Source organism: Ambystoma mexicanum, chromosome 6q (assembly GCF_040938575.1).
Source record: "Ambystoma mexicanum isolate Mex_15411 chromosome 6q, UKY_AmexF1_1, whole genome shotgun sequence".
In the NCBI taxonomy this organism is placed as follows: domain Eukaryota; kingdom Metazoa; phylum Chordata; class Amphibia; order Caudata; family Ambystomatidae; genus Ambystoma; species Ambystoma mexicanum.
This window is the reverse complement of record NC_090937.1, coordinates 396019801-396038964: the sequence shown is the minus strand read 5'-3', so window position 1 is coordinate 396038964 and position 19164 is coordinate 396019801. Positions and strand designations below refer to the sequence as shown.

At 47.8% G+C, this 19164-nt stretch overlaps 1 protein-coding gene across 3 annotated transcripts in view; it reads right to left on the bottom strand.

Moving 5' to 3' along the window:
* CLGN (calmegin) overlaps positions 1–19164 on the bottom strand; it is a 510795-nt gene that overhangs the window by 432410 nt on the left and 59221 nt on the right. For all 3 annotated transcript variants that reach the window (XM_069630884.1, XM_069630885.1, XM_069630886.1), the window contains one exon: positions 16114–16257. In XM_069630884.1, coding sequence (XP_069486985.1) covers positions 16114–16248 — 135 coding nt within the window. In that variant the 5' untranslated portion in view covers positions 16249–16257. The remainder of the gene's footprint in view (positions 1–16113; positions 16258–19164) is intronic.

Here is a 19164-nt window from a genome sequence, read left to right as displayed (position 1 = left end):
CAAGGTGTGTATCACACCACCCCCTGCAAAACAGGCCATGACAATCACTGGTATGTCACCCAAACCCTCCCAACCCACCACAAGTACAACTACCCTTCCTCTGGGCATGGAAGGGTAGTTGTACGTGTGGTGGAGCATTGTGTAACTGTGTGTGTCAGTAGGGACATGCACTCAATATATGCATGTGAAATCAAGTGACCCTCAGTGTCCTGTACACATCACATGCGAACATTGGTGTGAGTTGTTTTTTTGGTCACCAACAGCCTGACAGATGGAAGGGGAGGGGGGGGAAACAGGATAGGGGTGGGGCAACCAGCCTATTATATAAAAGAGTGCGAGAGGGGGATTAGATCTCGTGATCTTAGATCTAGACGACTAGAAGTGACAAGTGCAAAATTGGAGGCATCGGGATTTTTTTATGATTTTATTCACCCTGGTGACTCGAAAGTTCCTTGCAAATGGATGGTTGCCCGGAGAGTGGATTGGGTGATACCAACATTTTACTAAAAATGCACTGTCCCACTAGCTAGGGGATGTGCTGGGAAAACCCATGCTTTCTGGGTTTTTTTGCAATTTCGTACAGTGGCAGGCTGTTGGTGACCAAAAAAACAACTCACACCAAGCCAGACTGCCCTCTAGTCAGGTAGCACGTCCATCATCGCCTGTGGCTAGATATCCCACACGACACCTCCCCCTACCCCCCGGTTCCCCATCAGTGGGGTCTGGGTGTCTCAACAGAGCACCAGATCAGCTTTCCACCCTGTGTCCAAGAGAACAGGACCACTGTTTAAGCTTTTCCATTAGTTGTTTTGTCTTGCCCTGATTGGCAAGCTGACAAACCTTTTTCCCCAGAAAACCGTCCCCTGTGTACCAGTATCTCCCTACGGTTTGGGAAGGCAGTTGCCACTCCGGCTCTTCAAGCTTTAATTTACCCTGTTGTTATTTCCTGATGCTGGACTGAGCCAGAGCGGGCATGGAATGGATGATCAAATGCCATGAAACGTAGGTCATCCTGGACACGTACTACAATGATCATCCTGTCAAGGACACATAGGGGCATGCAAGGAATGCACCTGGAGCATGAATGGGCACTCATGTCCCTGCGGAGAATCTGACATCTGCACAGTCCAAGTGAGACACCCTGCATCAAGGACAGAGGATGTACCCCACTGTATGTATCTGGCAGGTTGGCTGGTGCAAGTTTGCATGTATACAGGAGCCCTGAACAGGCCATTGCAGTACGCCAACATGATGCACACCAGTGCATTGTGAAATTGGGGTGTAGTGGGGGTGGAGGGGCAAGGGAGCATGCCTACGTGGAGTACCCACATGCAGACAGAAGACACATGCACATCAGTCATGCAATGACATAGTCCCAGTGCCGAGAGGAAAGACACCCCAGGCTACATGCAGAAGGGCCAGTGAGCTGGAACATGGACCAGAGGGGCAGCCGGGTGAGTAGCATGTGAGTAGAGTGCAAGTGTGGCAATGAGGACAGTCCCCATCTGCTCTACATGTCCAGCATCCTGCACAGCAGGCACGCATCAGTGAAGCATTGCATGACTTGCACATGAGAACCATGTACACATGACATGCAGTGGCAGTCAAGCACAACACAACACACAAGCAAACCACACATGTCCTCGACAAACACGCAACAACACTCACTGGACGGGTCATCAAAGTCCAGCATCTCTCCCACTCCTTCGACCATTCCTGCTGGTATGAACTCCTCAGCGACTGACTCGTGCGAAGTGAGGTCTTCCTCCTCAGGTAGTGGCCCACTGCCGGTCACCAGAGTCATGTTGTAATTAGAGGCACACTTCGCCTTAGTACTGCGTTTGAGGTCATCCCAATGCTTTTTGTACTCTTGAGCTGTGCGCACCTCATGGCCGGATGCACTCACACGATCCGCAACTTGCTTCCGGTGGGACATACAATGGGCAGCTGCAGTCTGATAATTCCGCCCCACTAGCATATCACGGTTGTGGTCCCGCACGTAGTCCACAAGGAAGTCCAGTTCCTGCATGCAGAAAGGCTTCTTCCTCGACGTGCCGGAGGCCGGAGCTGTGTCTGGGGTCCCAGCCTCTACTTCAGGTGCAACCTTCCTCCTCTTGGACAGTGGTCCGGACCCTGGCTGGCAAATGCCGCCCTGATCAGTATGGGCTGTAGCGCTGGTTGGTTGAACTGAAGGAGTGGCAGGTGGAACGAGGACGGAAGCCCTGACTTGCATCAGTGGCTGCTGGGTGCCCTGGAGTGGACCCTGCGCAGTAACATCTGCTGTGCCAGGGTCATTGACCTGGCCTGTCCTGGATGGTAGACTCACAACTGAGGTTGTGTCGGCTGAACCTGCCCATGCACTTGCCAACACCCGGCTGGTTGGGGCACCAGATGACATTACTGCCCCAGGGACACATGCCTCGATCAGGGCAGCCCTGCGTGCACCTACGGTGTGCCTCCTGACCTCCTGGAAATCTTCCAGGGACTCTTCAGGTGCCAATGCAGCCTGCGCTGGCAGACCGTAAGCCTGGGTGGTGGTGTCCACAGCTGCACCTGCAGCTACCACTCTCCTTGGGCCCATGGCAGTCGATGAAACGGACTGCCGGGTCACATGGACACCAGTGCCAGATGCAAGAACTGCTTCTCCCAGAGCCGCAGGGGGTGGTGGCATGACTGCACCAACATGTGGCACAACATCGTGCCGAAGTGGCGCACCCCTGCCTCTTCCCCCTCTGCAGCCACCCTGGACACCCTGGAGTCCCCCTACTCCCTGGTCACCCCGGCCACGTCCCTGACCACACCTGCCACGTGGAGTATGCCCAGCTGAGGCGCCCCTCACCATGGCACAGTTGTAGTAGTGTCGGCACAGATGTAGTAGTGCCAATGGGAGGGGATACAAGATGTTAACAGCACCCCTGCACCTGCAAGGCTGAATGTGATCCTGGTGATAAAGTCACGCAATGCTGAGGCACCCCAAAACTGCAGTAAAACCATGCACGCAACCCCCGGTAGCCCACGTGTGTGGAATTAACCTCCCGCAGTACGCGGTGGCACCCAGGGACATAAAATACACGTACGCGTGGGACACGCAGGCTACTATGTCCTCAAAAATGGGTACGGAATACACAGGGGCTCCCGCAGTGGGAAAAATAGCATGCGCGACTCACTGTCAGACTAGCGTGATAATGAAAAACACGTGTAGCCAATACCTCGCGAAAAGAAGAGATACGTCCTTGATCCGCTGTGTAGTTGTGATGGCGGGCGAAACAACACGAAGTAGCAACACACATGTCAGTCTCCACGAAAGGCACGTACAGCGGACTGCTGGCCCCACTCACCTTTAACCCGTGCTGAGGGAAACGCCTGTGTGTGTCACTTCTATTACGCGCTTAGGCCCTTTCCTCGGATTACACGGATTAACATGCATACGTGATTTTTTTGCATGTGCGGATGCACCCGTGCTGTGGGAAACGCTTGCGCGTATCAAGTCACATACGTGCTTATGCGCTAAGGGCCTTTCCTCGAATTACACGCTGACGTGCACTTTTTTCACGTGCCAAATCACTCCGTATCAAGCTGGCCACGCAACAACACACGGTAGACCACTCTCCTGCCCAGAAGGCCATTTTCCTGCCCCCCAGAGCCTCGAGCACACTCCCACCTGCCATCTGCTGCTGCCTGCCTGCCTGCTGGTCATGTGCCCTGCTATTTGGTGCCTGCACGTCAGCCATCTGCAGAGGTCCAGTTGCTGTGACCACTTCTGCTGGAACAGAAGACTCCCGACTGGTATTCTATCGCTCCACAGCCCAGCCCCAGGACCCAGTTTCCCACCCACACCTGCCTCGGGGTTTGCCATGTCTGACACAACACTATCTGGCACCAGTGGCAATCCCCCAGCAGAGAGGCAGAGGGGTGCCAGCTTCAGTGCCAATGAAGTTTGCATCCTGGTGGAGCAAGTCCTGGGGCATTATGATGCCCTCTTTGGAAGTTCACGCGCCGACAATGAAGGACAGAAGAGGATCTGGAAGGACATTGTCGCTGCCATCCATGTGGAGGGGGTGGCAGCCCGCAACATGCAACACGTTTGGAAGCACTAGGAGGACTTCAGGTCCAGGACCCTCAGCAAGACCCGGCACCTCTTTAAGGCAGCCGATGCTGAGGGGTGCCGGGTCCGCCTTACTGACAACCAGATGAGGGTCCTGGAACGTATACGCCCAGCGCTCTACTTCCAGGTCCTTGAAAGGCAGACCCATCCGGAGTCGAGCTGTAAGTGTATATGCGTACTGATTGGACGCTGTGCATGTTGAGGTGTGCCAGGAGGGTGCAGGTTAGACATTTGTCTTGAAAGGCCCATGTATGGATGTGTATGCACAGGGACATGAGCCTGCTCCATGTGAGTCCATTCATGTGTGAGGCACATCAATGGTGTGTGTGTTCAAATGCATGGTGCCCAAATGCATGTGTGGGTGCACACATGTTTAGATTTCTGTGTATGTACTGTGGCATGGTTGTGGTGTATCACACATGGATGCTGGTTCCACCTTCATGTATGTGCACAATTTACATGTGCGTGTGTGTGTGTATTTGACAGGTGTGCCACTGTGATACAACAGGGATGCATGTGACACCGACATGTAGGAGGCTGATTGGCAGATGTGACATGGATGCCGATGATTTCACTGCGACAGGTGGCCGAGATGTACAGATGCACGTATGTCTGGTGGCGTGTGTGTATGTCTTTGGCACTCCCCGTGTTGCATGTGAGGTCAGGCTAACCTTTGGATGCTCATGCTGTTGTATGTGTATGGGTGGTGCTGCCTGCTGCAACATTCCTGTGAATGTGTGCATTTGTGTGGGTCCAAATGATGTGTGTTGGGGAGTGTGATGCCATGTGTGAAGTTTGAGACTTCCACTCATGTGTAACTGTCATGTGTGTATCAGACCATTGTACAGTGCCCTGATGCCTGTGTTCTGTCTCTCCCTGTCTGCAACGTACACTGATGAAGAGGGCGGAGACGGTGCTGTTGAGCACAGCGGCAGGGATCCCACCGCCAGCCGGAGACGCAAGGCCCAGCTCCCCTCCCATGTTGTCATCTCGTCGGGAAGTGAGGAGTCTGACGCCGCGTCCATGGCCGCAGCTGCCGAGGGTAGGTCCAAGAGACGGAGGTTGGATGTGGACTCCTCGGCAGCAGAAGGGGCAGCTGAGACCCCACAGGGGCCTATGGAGGAAGATGGCACAGAGTCATCCAGGTCGGTGGGGGGGTTTGGTTGAGGAGGAGGCTGTGGAAGGGCCACACACGGGGTCTGGAGCGGGGGATTCAACTGGTGCTAGTGGTGCAGTCCAGGAGCAGGGACAGGAGGCAGCACAGGCGGCCGCAGAGGTGCCTGTGTGTAATCCTGTCCCCGATCCTGTGACTGCATCATCCCACACCAGCAGGGATGCCTTTGTCCAGACCCGTTTTCAGTGAGGGGATGCACGAACAACAACTGGCCTTCCTTTCCCTGTGGATGTGGCAATCCGGGACCGTGTTGAGCCTGTCCTGGCTGGGGTGGTGTTGCATCAACTTGGCATCCGGGATGACGTGGAGGGTTCTCGTCAGGACGCTGCAAGTTATTTCAGATGCCTCGTTGACCGCGTCGACCTACTAGGACAGGTCACCAGAGCTGGGTTCCTCCGTGTGCTGGACCTTCTAGCGACCCCCTCCTCAACTGAACCCCCTATGTGCCAGTCGTCCTCCGTGCCATCTTCCGGCCCATCTATCACCTGGGCACCCTGTGGAGCTGCCCCTGACCCAGCGGCCAGGCTGGTGAAGGACACATCCCTGCCACAGTCGGGAGTCAGAGGTGCAGCAGGGGTGGCCACCCCAACAACTGGACCCCAGCAGGAGGAGGACGTGCAGTCATCAACAAGCAGGGCACATGCACGGAAGCAGCAGGCTCAAAGTGGGAGCGATGATGGCTCGGGCCATCAACATCAGAGGGGCAGGCATCGGCCGGAGGGCAGGAGGACCCTGGATTGGAAGTGTCTTCCGTGTGACAGCGGTTGGGCCGGCAAATAGATGCGGAGCGGCGGCGGGCGGAAGAGGCACGGCTCACTATGGTCAGGGCGGAGAACTCCATGCGCAGGGCGTTGAGGCGGGCTGAGTGCCTCGAGGAGATTCGCAGGGAGTTGGAGGTGGACATGGCTTTATCCCTGCGAGACCTCAGGGCCAGGGAACAGGCCCGCCTCCAGGATGTTGAAGAGGAGTTCGATGATGCCCTGGCCCGGGAAATCAACAAGTCAGCCGTAGGACTTTCCCACCGCCATTGTACATAGTTCATTAGTGTTAGGTTTCCTTTATATTTTTATTTCATTTGGGGCGCATGGACTATGCCCCACGTTTTTGTATATAGTTATTTATTAGGTAGGGTTTTTTGTAGGTTTCCTTTGCATTGTTGGCCTCATGGACCCTTGGATGTTCTTTTGTAAATAGTTTTCGATGTGGATTTCATTTTCATGGACCCATGGTGGAATACTTTGCTTTTTTGGAACTGTGATTTTTTTTTATTCACAGACCCATAGGACCCATTTTACTTTGGATTTTATTGTTTGCGGCATTTTTTTTTTTTTTTTTAATTTTGGAGTTCCGGACTTGGATTATTTCTTTTCATTATTGTGTGATTTTGTTTTATTCATTTCGTTGATTGTTTAATACACTTTTATTATACTTTACTTGTGTGGTCTTCTATCATTTGTTTTGTGCATGTCACAATGTTGCTTTTCACAGTCATGTGTCACCATTGTGTGGGTCTGAGGGACATGTATTAATGGCCATGCTGGTTATGTATTTTCTATCATGACTTTGGGAATTCAATGTGGGGTGTTTGGACTGGGGTGGCCTGGGGTGGGATTTGGGTGGCCATAAGGCCAATGGGTATGGAGTGTGATGACGTGTCGGGTGGGGGGACATGAGTCGGGGCCTGCTGGCAGGTGCCCGTCACTGCTGGGTGGGTGCGGGTGCAGGGGGACATGAGTCGGGGCCTGCTGGCAGGTGCCCATCACTGGGGGTGGGTGGATGGGTGGGGGACATGAGTCTGGGCTCACAAGTGTGTTCACAAGTGCATGGTGCCATGTGGGCTGCCTGCAGAGCATGGTGAGGGTTGTACGGTAGTCCCCTGTGGTATGGGCTGCCTGCAGGGCATGGGGAGGGGGGAAACTGCACACCTTGGAGTGAAACTCCCTGCGTACCCCCCAAATACACGTACCCTGCTCGCAGCATGTGAAACTCCCCACGTACTCCCCAAATACACGTACCCCGCTGGCACAGGACCTATCGGGTGTGAAACTCCCCGCGTACCCCCCAAATACACATACCCCGCTCGCACCGGGCCTATCGAGTGTGAAACTCCCTACATACCCCCCAAATACACGTACCCCACTCGCACATGGCTTATCGCATGTGAAACTCCCCGCGTACCCCCCAAATACACGTACCCCGCTTGCACAGGGCCTATCGCGTGTGAAACTTCCTGCGCATCCCCGAAATTCGCGCAGGCTGCCCATCCACCCTCCCCATGCCCCACACCACAGGGGGGACTTTTTCCACGCAATTTACCTGGTGCGAGCGGGGTATGTGTATTTCGAGGGGTCCCCGGAGAGTTTTACACACAATAGGCCTGACGTGAGCGGCGTACGTGTATTCCGAGGGGTGCTTGGGGAGTTTTACACGCGATAGGCCTGGCGCGAGCAGGGTACGTGTATTCCGAGGGGTGCGCGGGGAGTTTTACACGCGATGGGCCTGGCGCGAGCGGGGTACTTGTATTCTGGGGCGTGCGCTGGGAGTTTTACACACGTTTTCGTGGTTGGGAGGCTGTATGCTGGTCCACTGGCCTTGTAATGGATTTGTGCGATGTTTTTGGTGCAAGGGGCGGGGCTGGGGGCGTAACTGGCGCTGCTGCAGGGTCGCTGCGGCACTCTGCGCCACGGCTGCTTATTGATGTATTAATCCATGAATACGCTGTGCGCCTGAATGGGGTTTGGCGCACGCGGCTGGCGCAGACTGCCGCACGCCCACTCTGTGCGCCAGCCGTGTGTGCCACTTGTGCGCTGAATTCTATGAATTATCCCCTTAGTGAGAATCAAAGAAGGGAGTAAATGGAAAACTGCCTTCTGCTTCTGCACAAAATACGGCTTATACAAGTACCAAGTTATGCCCTTCGGCTTATGCAATGCTCCAGCAGCTTTTCAGAACTTTATGAATGATGTTTTACGCGAATTGCTAGATGTCTGTGCCGTAGTTTACCCCAATGACATTCTAATTTATTCAAACTCAGCCCAAGAGCACATAACTCATATAAGGCCAGTACTTATGAAACTACGGCAACACAAGTTATTTGTCAAGATGGAGAAATACTCCTTTCATGCGACCTCAGTGGAATTTCTGGGATTCATCCTGTCACCAATGGGAATTCAAATGGATAATCGAAAAGTTGAAGCAGTTCTGAATTGGCCTTCCCCTACGTCAGTGAAAGGAGTCCAAAGTTTTTTAGGATTTGCAAATTTTTATAGACGCTTTTTTGCAGAATTTTCTCAACTAGTCCATCGAATAACTTAATTATTGCAAAAGCACAAGACATTCTCCTGGACCAAGGAAGCAGAAGAGGATTTCCAGATCTTAAAAAAACATTTTACTACCACTCCCATTTGGGGACACCCACAACCCGAACTACCGTTTGTAGTAGAAACGGACACGTCCAGTGCTGCAATGGGAGCTGTAGTATCTCAGAAAGATACTGAAACCGGACAACTGCATCCAGTGGCCTTCCGGTCAAAGAAGTTTTCAACAGCAGAATTAAATTACGCTATCACAGATAAGGAATTACTGGCAATAAAACATGCTTTCAAAGAATGGAGACACCATTTATTAGGGGTCCGGCATAGCACCACAGTTTTCACAGACCACCGAAACCTGTAATATTTACGCAATGCAAAGGCTCAATCATCCTGACAACTCCGCTGGGCATTGTTTATTACCGAATACGATTTTGTTATAACTTAGCGCTCAGGAGTAAGTGATGGTAAAGAGGATGCCTTGTCACGGATTGGAGAGAAAGAAGAGGTCCAAAGTACTTCAGGTCCAGTAAACATAATTCCAGAAGAGAAGCTGCTGGGAGTCACTGGGTCATCAGAAGTAGACCTAAAGTCACAGATTCTCCTCAGCATGACCACTTCAGAGTTAGAGGCCTGTAAGTCAAAGGACCAAAGTTTTGCATTCAAGAAGGTTTACCTTATTTCCAGAGTCGTCTTTACCTAGCAAATCGGGAGCTACAAAAGAAGGTCATGGCAGATTACCATGGAGCCACACTAAAAGGCCACCCTGGAATCACTAAAACCACAGCCAAGATCAAAAATCATTTCTGCAGGCCAACATGGCGCAAGGTTGTGATAGATTTCATTCAAACTTGTGGTATTTGTGCTCAAAACAAAAGCTCAAAGCAGAGACCGGCAGGACTACTTCAACCATTACCTGTCTCACCAGCGTCATGGCATACCATTTCTTTGGACTTTATTAATGAGTTACCCCCTTGTTCAGGTTATAATACAATCCTTGTAGTGGTGGACTTGTTTTCCAAAATGGCTCATTTCATTGCCCTCAAGGGGCTTCCCACGTCATCCGTCTTAGCAAAGGTGTTCCTAGAATAAATTGTGCATCTTCATGGATTTCCATCTGCACTGATCTCGGATAGAGGGAGTCAGTTTGTCTCTCAATTCTGGAGGAAATGTTGTGAGTTGGCTAAAGTTGAAGTACGTTTATCTACGAGCCACTTCCCACAAACTGACGGTCAAACTGAGAGAACCGATCAGACTCTAGAACAATACCTTCAATGTCTTCTCCACCAGATAGATTGTTCTTGGGTGGATGTCCTTTGGGTAGCAGAGTATACATATAATAACTCTGAACACACTTCCACAGGTTATATCCCTTTCTACATCCTTAATGGTTCACATCCTCGAACCTCTACCTTCAATCCAACAGAATCCTTAGCAATGCCAGCAGTACAGAATCTTCATGAGAACATTACCCAGGTACAGAGAGAGGTCCTGAGACATTTAACTATAGCAAACGAAAGTCCAAAGAAATTTGCAGATAAACTTCAAAGAAAATCTCCAGAGTCTAAAGTGGGAGACAAGGTATGGTGGTATGGTTGTCATCTAAACACATTGCACTTAATGGCCCACGTAAATTCCAGCCTAGGATTCTGGGCCCATTCTCTGTGGAAACCATTGTCAACCCTGTAGCAGTATGATTGAACCTACCATCTCACATGCAAATTCATCATGAATTCCATGTTTCTTTGTTAAAACCAATGAATCCAGGGACCAGGCGACGACCATCACCAAAACCCCTTATAGAAGGTGAACCAGAATTCTTAGTGAAAGAAAACTTAGATTCCATGATTGTCAAAAGGAAATTATTCTACCTAGTGGATTGGAAAGGGTTTGGTCCACAGGACTTGGGTACCTAGTTCAAATATTCATGCCCCCAAATTGCTTCAAAACTTTCATCAGAACGGCCCCACTAAGCCAGGGCCAGAGGGTCCATCCTTGGGAGGGGTCTTGGGGGGGGCGGAAACTGTCATGATCCCAGTCAGTGAGCATAGTCCTCATTCAGGCATTCAGGCTAGGCAGAGAACATTATGTCAGTCAGCAGGTCAAAGGTGGGTGTTAGCCTGGCACATATGGCATTTACACCATTCACAGCATATGCTTCCATAGACTCTCGTGATGTTTAACAGTAATTTCATACACTAAACATGGCCGCCGCAAGATCCAATTACAAATTGCAGCACGTTCTATTCATATTGCAGAGGGAGCTACTTAATCCCCGTCTCTGCTGGAACGCGCGCTTCAGATCTACTCTGCTGACAGCGAGTAACGCTGCCGGCGTTTCACCTCACAGAACCTGTAAATGGAGAAAATAGAGACATTATCTTTACAGAAAACTACAGAATACAATAGTTTATAGAAAAGACTTACCTGACCAAAGTTATATCCGAAGCGGTTATCTTCAGTCAGAAGTTTCACTCACAGCAGCAGCATCTTCAGTCAGCAGTTTTCGCTCATAGCCGCAACATCTTCAGTCAGAAGTTTCACTGACAGTCGCAGCATCTTCAGTCAGAAGTTTCTTCCGCAGCCACTGCATCTTTCGAAGGTATTTTTCCTCAGCTTTCCGAAAAACCTGCAGACAACACAAGAGGTATTTAATTAACAAACAAACTTAATAGCTAATAACAGAAGACGTTTAATGAGCATTTACGTACGTAAAAATGTTCTTCAGGTTTTCACCTAACAGTTGTTTCCGCGCTCTTCCTTGAAGGATGCAGTTACTCCGCTTTTGTGAACTTACGTTTTAAAATGTTTTCTCATCCTGAGTAACTCCGCAGCCATCCGCAACCATAATTCTTTTCCCGAATTCCGAGAACCTGCAAAAAAAGAGCAAAAGGGCAAATTATTAGAAAGAGAGAACTCTCCAATGTTGGAATCAATTCAAGCCATTAAAGATTACAGTATTTTCACCAGCTTACTTACCCAACTCTCATTCTTAAAAGTATAGACATTTCAAGGCAAGAAGCTATAGAGTATATGAGCTACCCAAGTTACCATTGTTTCTTCATCTCAATGCACCCCTGTAGGATGGAGAGCTCCACAATAAATAAAAACAGGTGAGAAGGGAGGGATTAAAGGAGTATACATCTCATGCAGTACTATCTCAGTTAATAGATGTTTTAGCATTTCTATTGTTGTCATTGTTTGTTTAAACAGAAATAGAGTCCTAAAAGTGCTAAGGTACCAGGTCCACAGGCTGAGAAGGAATTATGCTCTCGAGGAGTCCAGGTAAGCGTTACAGACACTCAGAACTTTAAAGCGCATCACTCAGTGATGGTGAAGTTGAGTTGTACCCTGTGTGTGAGTGATTACAGTTACTGCACATGGTGGAGGTACAGTAGGGCCAGTTAGTCCGTAGAGAGATGTTGGATTTTGATTGTTATATGTTTGTGTGGATATTGTTATGTGGTCCTACCTCTTGAATGCGTGTGCCTTTTTTGGATGTTTGATTTTCTGAATTCTGATTAAGTGGGGAGACGTGTCGTATTGTGCTTTTTTCCTGCCTTGTCTTCTCTGCTTGAATGCTGATGTCATGAGAGTTTTAGATATAGAATGTGCTGTGAGTGCTGACTGCTGAGTGTTCTGTGGGGTGCATTCAAAGGCCCCAAACTGAAGTCCCTTTCCAATGCAAAGCAGGATTTTTCAACACTGCCACAAAAACGGCTTTGCAGTTTAAATGTGAAAATGTACCACTGCTAACAAACAAATGACAGGGAAAATACATGGTGGGTGTTGACAAAAAGTAATGTATATTATGTTTTGCATGAAAAATATCAGCAGACATTTGAAAGGAAAAGCCACTTTGTTTTCATGAAAAAGGGTCTCTAAGCCAGAGGCAAATCCTTTTGCTGGCTGTGGGACACTTCACAAGAAATCCCACACTACCAGTGTGGATTTTACATCCCCTAGCTAATTACAAACTGCAATAAAGTGTCATGCTGAAGGTGTGGAAAACCCAGTGTTCCTCAGACTTTCTGGCTCTGAAGGCAGTTACTGCAGGACAATTTCCCTTGGCTGGAACATGACCAAAAATTGTGAAAATGGGGGATACAAGGAAGGAGGCTGGAAGTCCAACTAAAAGAGAATAATAAAAACTCTGGTTATAGGCGAGCCCAGAGAGACCATATGAACGGGAGGCAGGAGAATTACCATTTCTCCTTTCTCCCACATGAAGATTTACTATTAATTTAAAAGGACTATTATTATTTAGGCCTTTTTCCCAGCAACCATGAGGCGGATTTTCTTCATGTTTGAACCATTTATAAGGTCATTTCCAGGTGATTCTGGAGATATAAAATTAATGCACCTACGAGTTAGGGAACTGTAATAGCCATCTAAGATGTGCTTCTGGCTGATCTGAAGATTTTCGAAATGTGAGAGTTGGTGAAAGGATGGAGGATAACATTACGAATATGGGTAACAAATTACATTTGCATAACTGTTATGCTTTTTACAGAAATGGCAGAAAATTATGAACCTGGCTGTCATCTTATTTGATTCCCCATGCTTAGCGGAATCAGAAAATATGCATGCTATGGTAGTTATTAGTAAAATTATTAAGTTTTGCCACATAAATTGTTGTTGCCCAAATGTTTGACATGAGAACAAATGGGGCTTATAAATTAAGATGCCGTATGTCTGTTCCATACTCTTACACCAATCCATAGAGATAGGCTGGAGTGGGGAGGAGAGAGAAGGAACCAACCCTCATTGTGAGAACTCTGTCAGGGTACTTCCCCAAGATTGTAAAATTGGTGTTGTCATTGCTGCTATATAGGGGAGACTGCACTAGGAGGAAGGGACAGAGATTTACCATTGAAGAGCTCTGATGAAACTTAACATCTGACAGCTGCAAGGAAACACCAGAGGAGATTGCTGAGAGGGCATCTGGATGGAGCTGTATATTTCTGGGAAGGCTAAGAGCTGACTGGGTCCTTTGGTGGAGAGCGGGAGTCCATTCTTGAGAGTGGAGTGATCAGACCCCTGCCCTATCTTTCCAGAGGGTCCTGGCATGCAGCTGTCTGTCCTGAACTTTAAACAGAGCTGTCTATGTAAGTAGAACTGAGCCCCGGGAAACCAAAAGGTGGGGAGTCTGCTTGCCTTAAATCCTTTGCCTCCATAAGAGGGAGGGGGCAAAACAGTCTAGATCCTTAGCCTACTTAAATAAAAGATTCATTACATTAACTCCCCATTTGGTGTAGCAATATGGGGTGATTTTTGTTAAAATTCTAAATTAACAAAGCTCACTTCCCAGTGTGGGCTGAAAAACTATAGCCTATATTTTAATTGGGTAATCCTTTTTTGTGCTGTTGACCCCGACTTCTTTAAGGAAGAGGGGTGTCTTTGTTCTTAATTCAGTCCAATCGTTTTGTCTAACTTTCTCATAACACATGCCTTTCAGTGGAGGGAGTGCAAAATCCAAAATTACCCAAATCATTCCAATTTTTCTGTCTGACTTCCCCAACACAGATCAAAGTAGGGGGGGTCTGAAAAACAAACAGCTAAATCACCCTGTGTTTATTTTAAACCAAAGGTGTGGGTGAAATCATAATTGCCATATGTATTTGTACCAATCTTGAAATCCTACTGCTAGCCTTTTAAGCCTGCAAGAAAATAAAAATTGCACAGCACTGCATTTTTAAGTGTTTTTGGCTATTGATCAGTTTAATTATTTCTTGAAGTGAAATTTGTAGAAAGTAAAGAATTGTGATTTGTGTTTTTTTAACTAATTTGTGTAATTGATTTGTGTAACAAGAATTTAATGGTGAGCCACAAAGAAGGAGGTGTGTGCAGTTCATTGTGATTTCTATTACTTTTAATTTAAATAAATACAAATATATTTCCTGTACACCAGCCTGGTTCTTGACTCATTGGGCCTCATTACGACTGAGGCGGAACGGGTTAACAGGCTCCGCTAAAGGAGGCGGACCCATTAAACCCGTTCCGCCTCATTACATCTCCCCTCATGGGACCTGGTAAGTAACGCCTGGTCAAACCAGGCGAGGGGAAGAGGGAGCAAACAACGGGGCGCTCGTAATTGGTCGTTGTTTGCACCCTCTCCCATTCCCATTTAGCCCTATGGGGCTCAGATGGGAAAGGTCCGGGCCCGGGTTCCTGGAGGGAGGAATTACTGGGTCATCCGAACTCGGAATGGCCCGGTAATTCCCCATTCTGGGAACCCGGACCTGATTTTGGCTGCCGCCGAAGTCGTAATGAGGCCCCTTGTTAGCTCAGGGTGGTGAGGATCCAAGGGGCATGATATGTGTCTGAAATAGGGCTGAATAAAAGAATCCGTTAAAGAGTTTGTTGCGTCACACTTTGAGTGGGGAGGGAAGGAACAGCCCATGCTGAATGTGGCTTCTCAACAAACCGTTACAGTTCTATGAATCACAGTTGGACAGAGACTGACTGAGTGAGAGGCTATGCTGGTGAAATGTGCCTACTTTACCTGAGTCTACTGTCCTGTGTTTCTTTGAAGCTGAACTATCCTGAGCTGTAACTAATAAAGAAGATTTCCTTTTGAACATCTGGCTCCTGTCATCCTGAGGAAAGGTTATCTTACAAGACTCTGTTGGTATTGTTCAACCCACAAAATAAATGCTCAAGCTTAGGCTTTGCAAGGCTTTTAACGGTCCATGTGCACAAAGACACAAACACACATCCATGGGTCTGTTCTCAGCCCTCCACGCATATGGTTGCTGTGGTCCAATGTATGCAGTGCTCGAAGTCGGCGGGAGGGTTGTGAACGGTGCTCCTCTATTTATAAAAAAAAAGGTTTAACTGTTCCTATACTTTTTTTTTAAAACAAACCGTTCCAGAATGGTTTAGTTTTAAAATAAAAGCATAGGAAGAAGTTGAAACTTGCACTCACAGCACTCCACATTACCTGAAATAACATGTGTGTTTGTTTAGGGTTTGCATTGCCTATGGGAGGGTTGTGGCAATGGGGTTTGTGGGATGCAGGGGCAGCCAAGCAGGGAATATAGTTCCACTACTTCTTTTAGTACACTTCAACCACTGAATGTATGCCTGCATTTTGGAGACATAGCCTAGGCTTGGATTTGTAAGGAGGGGTTTGCTGTGGGTTCCTATGCCCCTAAGCAGTCCCTCACCTATACACAAGTGCCAGCTGTGAATAAAGAAACGTATGTGCAGGGCTCTGTGACCACAGAATGGCAGATGCAATTTGCCCCTTACACAGCTTTCTTTGAGTTTGCCATATGTAACATGCCATGACCTGGCCAAACTTAGTAAGCCCCAAAATCATGTATATTTGAATAAATACATTTTCAATTCTTGGAAAACACTCCAAAATCTCTTTTTTAAACTAAGACCTTTGGCCAAATACCTACAAACAAAATGGGGATTGACCAACAATTGTGTTTCTTCTTGTCTGATTGACAAGTACTTTAATTTATTTGTGACTACGTTTTGAAAACTTCTACAAGTGTTAACCCAATTATTACCTGCAAACTAGAGACTGTAGTACTTTCTTCTGCTTCTTCAGTCGAATCAGTGTCAGCAGTAGCCTCTTGAATTTCTGCCACTACTAAATTGAGCAGTAAGGCAATCAGGCACATCAAACTCCACTTAAACTCCATGATTCTGGCCTGTAAAATGAACAAGGAAGGTTTCATAATGTACACCTTAGCAAGCAGACAGGAATAGTTCAACTCACATGATATTCATTCTAGTTATTTGGAGCAATAAATATCACTTGTAATATTTATTTATTTAACTCACATGATATTCATTCTAGTTATTAGGAGCAATAAATATGACTTGTAATATTTATTTATTTATATCTACAGGAGGAACAATGCTCTTTTGATCACAAAAAATCCACACAGACAAAAAATCAGATTTGACGGGAAGCAGTGAGCTTCTTGCAATGGGGTGAGTTTGAGGGACATTCTGACCAGGTTGTGGAGGGGAGTAAATGGAACAGTCACCAGGGACAATACATAAGTAGACATACATAGATTAAGGACAATGAACATGGGACATGTTTAAGTGCAGGTAGGCGGTACGGCCAGCTATGCTCAGGATGTGACCATGATGGGTGAAGTGCTAGAGGGGAGACAGAAGAAGTGAGGGACAGCGGCAGATTAGAGGCGAAGGAACAATGCTAGCTTGCAGATTAGAGGTAGGTTAAGAGGGTAACTCTTAAGGAGAGGAAATAGGCTTTTAGTTTGGTTTTGAGCTAAACCATTTGGACTGTTTCTCGGATGTCCAGGAGTTTAGAATTCCATGCAAGTGGAGTAAGGAGAGAGAAGGAGCAGGAAGCGAGATGGAGCACTAGGAGGGCGAAGAGCCGCAATGGTAGTTGAGGAGGCAGAGCAGAGATTACAAGAAGGCTTGTAGAGTTGGATAGAGGAGGATAGATACAGTGGTGCTTTACCATGGGTACATTTGTGAACCAGGAAAATACATTTAAATCTGGCCCTGTTTTGCATCGTCAGCCATCCATCCTGGTGATGGTACGAGGAAGTAGGTGTGAAGTGAGGGTCCTGGTAGCAAAGTTGATGATCTTGTTGAGAGGACAGAAAGCATAGTTGGGTTTAAAGAAGACAAGAGTGGTTAAGAGATGCTCGGTGGTGTTTAAAGGAAGGAGGTGCCTGATTTTGTCTTATATTTAGGAGGTTGAGGTGAGCTGCTGTTTCAGCTTTGGAGATGTAAGTAGAGAAGGCGTGAGAAGTGTTATAGATGACGCAAAGGTTCTAGCTGAAGTAGAGTAGGGGAAAGTGCCTTGTGGGAACTGGATATGATATGATGTGGCATTGATAACGTGCCTGTACACAAGTGTTTCTAGGCGCGGCAAGATAAGCAAGGGAATCAAAGGGAGGACAAAATTATGATCTTACTAGGCCTTGTGTCATTCAGATCTAGCAAGTCCAGGGAAGAGGGTAGGGGAAAAGTGCCAGGGGGGAGGGGAAGAGGGAAGTGCAGTTAACTCACAAGTGCAGCCAGCGGGTAGCTGATAAGATAGGTAGCTGATGAGATACCCCTATTTTGGTGGAGTTTAAAATCAGAGAGTGCGAAGCCATCCAATATTTAATGGCAGAGATACAGTTGGAAATGTTGATAGAGAGATCAGAGGAGAGTTCAGGAAACAAGAAGAAGATTTGGGTGGCATCTGTGAAGAGTTGGTACGAGAAACCAAAGGAGGAGATTAGTGTCCCAAGGGCAGAGGTGTAGAGTGTAAAGAGGGGCGGACCCAAGACAGAGGCTTGTGGAACACAAACAGTTATAGGAGTAAGTTGAGAGGTGTTGTTGCTCCAAGAGACAAAGGATTGGCGAGGTTAAATGTAGGATTCGATCCAGGCAGGGGCTTGATCACGAATCCCAAGAAGAAAGAGAGTTTTAAGGAGATCAGAGTGATAGACAGTGCCAAAGGCACCAGAAAGGCCAAGGGGAATTAGGATAGAGGATAGGTTGGAGTGCTTAGCAGAGGGAATGAAGTTGGACATATTCATGAGAGCAGCTTCGGTGGTGTGACAGGAGCAGAAATCTGCTTGTAGGGGGTCTCGGAGTTTGAAGATGTCTAAGAAATTGGTAAGACAGTTCAACACAACACTTTCAAGCACTTTAGAGTATTGTGGAAGGGGAGACACAGAGTGAAAGTTAGCCTGTAGGTTGGGGTCAGCCCCTTACTTTTTTAGGAGAGGGATGACTGTGGTTGTTTTGAAACCAGAGGGAAAGCAAGCAGAGTCAAAGGACAGGTTGAAGAGTTCTCCGAGGTGAGAAGCCACTAAAGGGACAATAGGCTTGATTAGCTGAGGAGCACGAGGGTCTGATGGGGCACACATGGGGTTACCCTTCATCAGTAGAGATAACACTTTGTCAGTATTACTGTGACTAAAGTGGGGATAGAGGCAGAGGATAATGGTAAAGTAGGCAGAGTGTAAAATGTAGGACGAGGGAGTGCAAGGAGAGAGTCTCTAACTTTGGAATTTTTTGAAGCAATGTATTCAGCTAGGTCATTAGCTATAAGAGTGGAGTTGATAGTCATAGACTTAGTAGGAGTGAGAAGGGAGTTTAGGGTGCCCTGTAGCCAGCGAGGATGGTTGGATTGGGAGCCAATGATAATAAAATCACAAGTAGTCATGTAGCAGGAACAAATCTGATATGCTCATGGAATGGCTTGATTTATTCTAGTGCAAATCTGTGTGACTCGAGCCCTTGGTCTCTCTGCATTAGAGACATCCTAGCCTTTGCTGACAGCAGTGCAACCAGAGAAAAAGCACAGACATCTTAAAGGGGACGGGGGCTGTGTTTTGTTATGATTAAAAGAAAAATGAGAGCTGCAGCAAAGGCATTCCCTGAGGTGGGGACTGGAATGGTACTTGGAGACACACAGATTGTCATCATGTCATGCAGGAATGTTGCCATCACACAGCTGTGGGAGGGGGTGAGGGAGTTGATCTAGGCACTTCAGGACATGCTGTGATTCTGAAAGATCCTGCAAGGGACCAGAGGACTTTGCTTCAGAGTCTATAATTGTGTTTTGCACGCTG